Raw genomic sequence first — 10,035 nt, 5'->3', positions numbered from 1 at the left:
AAGCCCTCTTGCAGCACTCCATGACTGACAAACACAAATATAATTGTAAAAGTAAGTTGAATTTAAAACAGTTACACCTTAGTCTAGTGTCAAAATCATCAAGCGCTACAACGACAGAATTTAATGAGTCAACAACTGTCAAGCCTTCTGGTAATCTGGAACTTGGTGTATACTGTAAGCAAGAAGATGCTACTAAAGCTGAACTTATGTGGACCATGAAGAGTGTATTGTGCAATATGTCAGGCAGTTCATGTGATGGACTAGTAGAATTATTTAAAGCTATGTTTCCAAATGCAGTTCCTGATAAATTTAGTCTAAGTCGCTCAAAGATGTCTTACCTAATTACTGATGCTTTAGGTCCTCATTTCAGACAGATTGTTTTAGATGGAATTCAAAACCTTTCAACATACTATACGCTTATGTACGATGAAACCACCAACTCTGAAAGTAAAAAAGAGTTACAAGTTGCAGTACGTTATTGGTGTAACACAAAGAAAGAGATTGTTGTAAGCCATTTAGAAACTTTTTTTATTGCTTCTGCCACAGCGGTAAAGATTGAAGAATATTTGATGTTGGCATTAGACAATGCAGACCTTCCCAAAGAAAAGTTACTAATGTTAGGCTCAGATGGACCAAACGTTAATAAAAAAGTGTTTCGACTTGTAAATGAAGGAATAAAATCTATTAGAGGTCATGGACTAATTGATATTGGTTCATGCAATATCCATATAGTACACAATGCTTTTCTTAAAGGTCTTGACAGTTATGGATCCGATGTATCAGAATTTGTTATACTTGTTTATTATTTTTTTAAAGGGTGGCCCAAGCGATGGGAAGATTATTCAGTCATTCAGACTGAAAAAGGAATTCCAGCCCACCGATTTATAAAACACTGTTCTTCGCGTTGGCTTACATTAGGTGCAGCAGCTGAAAGAATATTAGAACAATGGGAAGCATTAATGCATTACTTTAAAATATTTGTACCCAAACATAGAAATGAAATCTTAAGAACTCCAAAATTTTTAAAAATATCTTCATTTATAAAACTAGTCGAATTAAAACCGGAAATTATTTTTGTTGTAAATAGCGCAAAAATGTTTCAACAGTTCACATTGACATTTCAGCGTCAAGAACCTTTGATACATGTAATGTACGATGAACTTTGGAAACTTTTAATTACTATTTGAGGAAAAGTTTGCAAAGAAACAGCATTAAGTACATGGAATAATAACGATTCACTATTTATAAATGAAAATCTAAAACCACTAAACTCAATTGAATTGCCTGATAATGTTTCAGAAATATTAGCAACTTTTGATGAAAAAAAAAAAATAATGTTTTTGAAGAATGTGCAGACTCATTACAAAGCAGCTGGTTGTCACATTTTAGAAAAAAGTTCTTTCAATCATGCAACTAAAATAAAATATTTTTCTTGTTTACAACCAAATGAACTGAAGGTGGATAGAAGTATAAGATACATAGTCAAAATTTCTGAATTTATGCCTTTTAAATTTGACTCTAGTTTATTAATTGATGAATGGAGATTGTTGAGATTAGAAAAAACAACTATTCCACTTAATAATCGCATTGATCACTACTGGAATAATATATTTGATATAAAAAATAATTTTGGTGATCAAAAATATCCTTTTATTACAAAAGTTGTAAAGGCAGCATTAACATTATCTCATGGCAGCGCTGATATAGAACGTCAATTTTCTGTGTCTGGTAATGTTTTGACTGAAGATAAAACTGCTATGTCTTGTCGCATGTTAAATGCTCGACTCAATATAAAACAAGGCATAAAAAATTTTCACAATCGACCTGATTTAGTGCCTATTGACAAGAAGCTTTTAATTGCTGCACAGTTAGCTAAGCAAAAGTATATGTCAATGCTAGAAAAGCAAAAAAAAAGAATTTGAAGAATCTAACAGGCAGAAATTGAAAGAAGAAGAAGAAGAAAATAAATGGAAAAAAAATCTTGAAGAGATAAATAATTGTGAAAAAAATATCATTAAATTGGAAGACCAGCTTAAGTCTGCACAAAAACATCAGGATCATCATAAAAAAGCAGCTGATAAATTGCTACATGATGCTAATGTTAGATTAAAAAAAGCGATTGAAAAAAATGATGTAGTTGAAATGAAAATAGCTCAGAGTATGGTCGAAACTGCTACTAAATTAAGGAATGAAGAACGTGAAAAAGAGACTGAAACAGTGTATATTCAAAAAAAAATTGAAAAAAGGAAGAATAACATAATAACGAAGTTGAACAAAAAGTCCAAGATGGATTGATAATAATTGTAAACATTTGTAATAAATTTGAATAAACATTAAAATGTTTTGTTAAAATATAAATAATGTTTCTTTTATTATTAATTGTAAGTCAATAAAATAACTAAGTTATAAGGTCAAGGAAGACTGATTAAATAATATAATATTAATTAATGACAACATAATGTAACTTGATTCATTAAAAGCAGGGACTTAGCTAGGTAGAAAAAAACTAGGTAGGTACCTATCAGAAACTTGTAATCAAAGTAATATATTGAAGTTGAACATACCATTTTAATTTATTTTAATCGTTCAATTTTAAATCTGGTATCCAATTAAGTGATAATATGATATTTTGTGAAAAAAATCTAGTCACTTTTTATAGAAAGAAAAATTAGTCACTTTTTTCCCAAAAAATGTCACTTTTCTCACTTTTTTAAATTTTAGTAACGGTAGCAGCCCTGTTGCTATCAAAAGTAGCTATAGCTCAGTAACTTTTTTTAATTTCGGTAACAAAATAAAGTGCATCAATTGGTTTTGTGGTCACAAAAGATGGATGAATTTTTTTTGACTAACTAAAACGTATATATTGCACTAGTTACTGAAATATTCTTAATTGCAAAAATGAAGTATGTTTCCATATGATGGCAAGGCACAAGCCCTTTTGGTAAGCACGTTTTAATGCCACCATTGTCAGAGAAATATATCAAAGTAAATTATAAAGAATTGCTAATATCGTAGGTTGTAGATGAGTAATAATAACTTTTAGTATTAATGATTAGTGCTAGCTACATTATTGTTAATACCTAGAAATTACCATTTACCAATATAGGCAAACGGCTATACTACCTAAATGTATACTAAACAGTAAACACAAATATTACATAAAGATTATTCATTAATTTACTTGCAGAGTATGGTTGATCCCTCGTACTAGCTTTAGCTACACATTTTAAATTATTATCCACAAAAATACATTCCTTCATAATATGCCCACTTGCATATGCATTTTCATCCATTTTGGCTAACTTCACTTCTTCTTTAAAAAATGCATCAACACAATGTGATTTAATACAACTAGAAGCAGCCACGATCACCATTAACAATCAACACACTACTAGTTAATAACACTAGTATTGTTATCTTAAAATGTAGTGTGCCGGATCAGCTGGTATTATATAAATCTTGTTCCATTCCCCACATGTTGCCTGAAATTTTTGAGAACAATAACCACCAGATCACTCAAGCGTTCTGAGGAAGTTTACAAGCATCTTGTAGTCAAATATTTTAGATTTGAATAAAATAATATCAGAAAATCCGTTTCAATAAATACCAATATATGTAGATATAGTTCGTTTTAGTTCTTCATAAGGATTTGAATTTGAAACCAGTCGTTTTAATTCACCTTGAATTTCCGAAATTGGTTGCTTGGTTTCATGTTCAATATCCGAAACATCTCCTTTTTACTGAGCTACATATGTGTTCATTAAAATCATCAAACCAATAATTGATTCAACGCGAGTTACAAAAAAATCATCTAAACGAACTGGTACAGTTTTGTGTTTAAAAACGATTGACTTCAAATTTTTAAACATACTTTCGGAGGAAGCACTTGTTGCTGTGAAGCTACCATATTCAAAAATAGGGACCATCACAGCAGACCAACAAGTTATAGGTTACCTTAAGTGCTTACGACGATCAGACAAATTGCTCTCATGTAAAATTGTTTGACTCTTGACGTGCAACTTTTTAACTCAAGCCATGTGCTAGTTAAATGTATCACATGATTACCTGCCAGCAACACCGTCGAACGCACGGTTGCCCTATTTTGGTTGCCTCTCACACAAAAATATTCGAGTCAAACCGATATTTCCTGAACACTAAATAATCTCTGCAACAAATATTCTAGTACAAAATAGCCAATCCACAGTTTAAATTACATTTTTTTTATTAAATATTAATAAATTATACCACATTACATCAGCTTTACAAATTAAATCAAAATACATCTCATCCTCCTCTTCTCAACGACACCTGTAGTCGTCAGACCACTGCATCAAGGGTGGCCAACAGGTCAGTAGCGATAAATTTGAGTCGATCGTAACTCCCTTTCGCATTTTCTTGAATTTTTTCAGAAAACAAATAAAATATTTATTTTTTGTAAATTTGTGTATCTTTGTATATTTCAACATTATAAAATTTATATATAGAAAAATACAATAAATCACTATGAAAAACGAGATTATACAATAATATCATCGAGTTACTATCGTATACCAACGGGGTACATACCACGTAATCTGATGGATATACCTCATTAATTCTTATTAATGGCCTTTATCGCGTTCGTATAAATTGATAAATCAAACCAGTCCGCAATGACATTAACAATAAATATATACATCAGGCACGCCCGGAGGGGGGGTGGCAGGTGGTGCAAATGCACCACCTGAGAATTTTAATAATTTGGATTTTTCAAATAAATAATAAAATATAAAAATTCCTTCTCTGTAAATTTTTAATTTATGCCCATGATTATTCCTAATATAGTAAATATTAAATACTTATTAGCTATTCTGGCATCTGGCTATTCTGAGATACCACCGTCTGCCGTATTTTAGTACTGTGTACAGTCACGTCTAACCACGCGTCTATTATTAATACATTTATTTTGGTCATTAATAATATTATTATGAATTTCGTTATCTGACATCTATTCTGTGGTACACTATTATATATATATATATATATATATATATGTATGTGTGTGTTATACATCTAAAATTCTATTTAATTTTTATATTTTATAAGAAGTAATAAATAAAATGAGTTATATTTTAAATATATTTTGTTATACCCATTATTGATGATAAATAATATATGTATTCGTAGTATCGCATTCATGACTCGTGTAGTGTGTGTGTGTTCATGTATTGTATGTATCAAGTGTGCGCATATAGAATTATTTTCCAATACAATCGTGTCAATATGAGCAAAAGATCAAAAACATATCACTTTAATGGAAAGTGGAAAACAGACTACTTTTTTACTATGGTGAATGAAAAATGTCGTTGTTTAATTTGCAATACTTCTGTTGCAATGCCGAAGAAAGGAAATGTAGAGAGGCATTTTAATACAATGCATAGCAAATACAAATCTGATTATCCGCTTAATTCCTCCGCGAGAAACAAAAAATTGCAAGAGCTGAAATGAGGCCTATTGCTCAGTGTAACATATTTTTAAAACCACACAATCAATCAAAATCCGCAACTAGTGCTTCCTTTATTGTAAGTCATAAAATAGCGGCAAAATATAAACCTTTTTCAGACGGTGAATTCATCAAAAGTATATTGGAAGAAATAGCAGATCCTTTGTTTGAAAATTTCAAGAATAAGGGAGGAATAAAAAAAAGCAATCCTTGATTTACAACTATCTCGAAACTGTAATGAGACGAATTGAAAAGTCGAGCCACAGCGTAACAGAGCAGTTACAAATCGATATTGATCGGTGTGTTACATTTTCCTTGCAAGTCGATAAAAGCACTGACGTATCTGACACAGCTCAACTACTTGTTTTCATAAGAATGTTAATGAATGATTTTACATCAAAAGAAGAATTGCTTTGCATGATTTCGTTAAAAGGAAAAACCAGAAGTTTTGATATTTTTAACAGTTTTAAGGAGAGAGTCGCTTAAATGAAATTGCCACTCTTCAGATTGGTGTCAATAACTTCCGATGGAGCAGCAGCAATGACAGGACGGCTGCACAGTTATTTCAAATTGACGAAGTAAACCTTGAGGATTAGATGATCAATATGCAATGCAACATCTCCTTAAAAGCTAGATCGTCAGAAAATAACTTTTGGTACTTGGTAAGCAAGGAAGAATTTAACAATTTAAGACGATATGCTGAGTCAATATATTCCTGCTTTGGATCGACATATCTATGTAAATCGGCTTTTTCGTATTTACTTCAAACCAAAAATAAGTACCGATCACGTTTGACTGATATGCATTCTGAAGATAGCTTGAGATTAGCATTGTCATCATACACCCCAGAGTTTGTGAAATTATCAAATCAAATGCAAGCACAAACATCTCATTGAATGCTTAAATAAACATAATAATAGAATAGCAGTAATAATAAAAGTAGAATTATAGTTATAGTAGGAATAAGTTAAAAATAATAATTAATCAAATATATATTTATATTAAAATACGTGTTATGTTACACTGTGCAATTCAACGTTAATAATACTTATTTTTATTGTAAATAAAAAGTAATAAAAGAAGTCTAACACGCAAGCTACGTATGATATGATTTTTTTTTGGTCGATCGCGACAACCTAGAAAAACTCGGAGGTCGATCACAAACCTATTAAAGTTGCCCCTGCACTACACTATTTAACATAACTGTTTTGTTCAAGATCACCTAGTTATTTTTTCCGTGTGGTTATTCATCTTTTGATTACCTACCAGAAAAAAAATTAGAATTTATTAATTTACCGTTGAATATCAAATATTGTAAAAATATTAAATTCAAACGCTCATAAAAAAATGTATGTGACGTTTTAATAATTTTTTTTGTTATTGTAAAGATAGAAAAACTTTTTGGGGAATTTTGTAATAAAATTTCTTATTATGCTAGCTATGAAAAAAAAACTTATGAATTTCAAACTTACATTTAATTTGAATTTTTTTTTAAATTTTGTTAAATTTTGAACTTTAATTGTTTATATAAAATAATCATGCCTATAGTAAATAAATATTATAAATAACTATGTATCTTTAATATGCATTTTATGTGAAACTTGCAGACCTTTAAATAATAATTTTTATAAATTGAACAGTACATTTATTATTGGGTACCTATTTAGACAAAACACAAAAGAACATTATATTGGTTACAAATTAGTAAAAATATTATTTTATTAGTTTTGTGTTCATACACATTTTATGAACCATTGATCTAGTTAAATAACTTGATTGAGTTTGACTAAATAAATTATCTATTTAGTCATTATGATTTATATTGTTTGTACTTTCTATAAATAATATAATTATATTTAAATGACTCATTATCGGATAGAAGACATACACCAACCTAAATTTCCAAAAAAATGAACTGAATGAACGTTTATGTCCATTGCTAATTCAGACATTACTTCCCTCTCTTCTTTCTCTCTTTTTATATTTTACCCAATTAAATTATATTTTGTAAAACTCAACAATTTTTATTTATTTATTTCTAATTGTTAGGATATGTGTGTTTCTTATTTTTTTGCTTTATGCACAGGCATTTGTAATGTCTTTCTTTAGAATACTTTATTATAAAACTTTTGTAAATGGGATGATTAAAAAATTAATCAAATAAAAATAAGTATTTCAAATAAATAAATGGTAATTTGTTTATTTTAGATTGAAGTTCATTGAAACTTGTACAGGCGGAGTGAGTAAATGTTTAGAACTTTTGGATTTCAATTCTACTACCCAATGAACACTTTTTAAATCAATATTAATTATTCGATGCTCAAGAAACATCCAATTCTAATTTTCCGGACTATACTGCATTTTTTTTTTATTTACTAGCTCCTACTGATTTATATAGGTACTTTTAATGTAATACTTTTTAAGTAATCATTGTTTGATTTAAATTTTAACGCAAACTAAAATTATATTTATATTATTTACATTTCAACTGTGTAAGACGTATAAGACAATGTTTCCAGAATAAGTATATTCCGTACATACATTAATACATAAAATAATATTTTTTTTTTTAAGAAACTGAATACGCACGTATCTCGCGCTCCCGCTCTCCTAATTACCTAATTAGTGTACGTCTAGTTTCAATGCTTAGTTGCGTTATACTTATTAATAACAGTGTAAACTTACCGTTAATTATAATAACTTTGTTTTTTTAAAAAACTTTCCATGGTAAACTGTTAAGACAGTGCGTATATTGATCAAGTGCCAAAACACACTATTATTTGGTTACACGTAAGCCACAGTGTTATTACGTAACTGTTCCATTGCGGTTATCTTATCTGCTGACCGCCGTCAGGCGGTCTTGCTACATACATAAATAAACTGCCCACTGCCGCTCGCTCATTAATTATTATGTCGACAACAAAAACCAAATAAAACACCAACGCTAATCAACAGTCCAAACCCAAGGCAAATAAACATAAACAATCAGGTAATGATAATACTCAAAGCAGCTCTGATATGGACGTAAATTCAAGCGATCCCTTTACCATGGTTAGAAGTAAAAGAATCCTCTCTGTCTCCTCTTAAGCATCATCTGAGAGTGCTACTTCCAAATCTTCTCAGACACATACTCACAAAAAAACAAAATTGTTCAAATCAACAAATCGTTTCCAAATCCTTTCTCAAGAGGTTGAGACTGGTCCTGACACAACATTGCCTCCAAATTTGGATAACGACAACCACAATGATGTTTTCAAACCTCCCCCTCCGATCGTTGTAAGAGGTTTAAGCAACTTCTTAGATCTATCAAAAGCACTCGTTGAACTAATCGGTGTGGATAACTTCTTTTGTAAAGCATCCGCCGACCGTCTAAAAATCCAAACAGCTAACCCGGAATCATACCGATCCCTTATCCATTTCTTAAAAAACGAAGAAGCAGAATTCCACACATACCAACTTAAAGAGGACAAACCTCTCCGTGTCGTCATATGAAACCTGCACCCAACCACGAACCCAGACACAATTAAAGATGAACTAGAAATTCGTATGTTTTATGTCAGACGTGTTACAAACGTGCTTCACAAAGTGACCAAAGCTCAACTTCCTCTTTTTTTCGTTGAATTGGAGCCACAAATCCAGTCTAATGATATTTTTCAACTTACATCACTCCTACACACAAAAGTTAGAGTTGAAGAACCTTACAAGTCCAAAATAATAAGTCAATGCAATAATTGTCAAGAGTATGGGCACACCAAAACGTACTGCGCCTACCCTCCGAGATGTGTTCGTTGCGGTGCCGATCATAAGTCACCTGATCTTCCAAAGCCACGTTCGGATCCTCCAAAATGCGCACTCTGCTCTGGTGATCACCCGGCAAGCTACAAAGGATGTACCATCTACAAAGACCTCCAGCGTGCCAAAATACCATTTACTAAAGGTAACTTTGCACCAACATACTCTAGACCCAACTCATCAAATGTTAAAGATACTCATCCCTCCAATGACACTCACCCTTATCACTCTAATGCTCACACCCCCACTTATGCTAAGGCCATCTCTGGCAGAGCCACCAATAACGTGACTTCCGAATCAACTACTGATTTAAATACTACTATCACTAGATTCCTTGAGGATTTTAAATCTCTGATTAATCCTCTCTTGTCACTACTTACCAAAGTAATAGAAAAGTTACTTATCAAAGTATAATGCCTCACAACTCAATTACAAATAAATCTCTTATAATACTACTATTTAACGCTAACTGTTTAAAAAATCACGCCATCGAACTGCAAAATGTTCTATATAATAAACGCATTGACATTGCCCTAATCACCAAGACGCATTTCACTAAATATTCTACCATTCATATCCCCGGATACAAGCTATTAAAAACTAACCATCCTGACAGAACAGCCCACGGTGGCATTGCCATACTAATTAAATCCCTAGTCCTTTTTGAACACCTTCCAAATTTCTGTCTTGATCATCTTTAATCATGTGCAATTACTATAGAACTAAATAATATTCTAATTACCATTGCTGCAATTTACTCT

The 10,035-nt window shown here is 31.1% G+C and overlaps 1 protein-coding gene across 1 annotated transcript; it reads left to right on the top strand.

Annotated features, from left to right (window-relative positions):
* Positions 1 to 20: 20 nt before the first annotated feature.
* On the top strand, positions 21 to 1,187 carry LOC111039569. Its single transcript, XM_022323126.1, has one exon. It carries the CDS (start codon positions 21 to 23, stop codon positions 1,185 to 1,187), a length of 1,167 nt encoding a protein of 388 aa, XP_022178818.1.
* Positions 1,188 to 10,035: the final 8,848 nt, after the last annotated feature.

This window comes from Myzus persicae, unplaced genomic scaffold, assembly GCF_001856785.1.
Source record: "Myzus persicae strain clone G006 unplaced genomic scaffold, MPER_G0061.0, whole genome shotgun sequence".
NCBI lineage: Eukaryota > Metazoa > Arthropoda > Insecta > Hemiptera > Aphididae > Myzus > Myzus persicae.
The sequence above is the reverse complement of the archived record's forward strand: the minus strand, read 5'-3'. Positions and strand labels throughout refer to the sequence as shown.

What these genes read in the sequence shown, in the direction of transcription:
- LOC111039569 (XM_022323126.1), top strand. Translation starts at nt 21, where the DNA reads ATGACTGACAAACACAAATATAATTGTAAAAGTAAGTTGAATTTAAAA.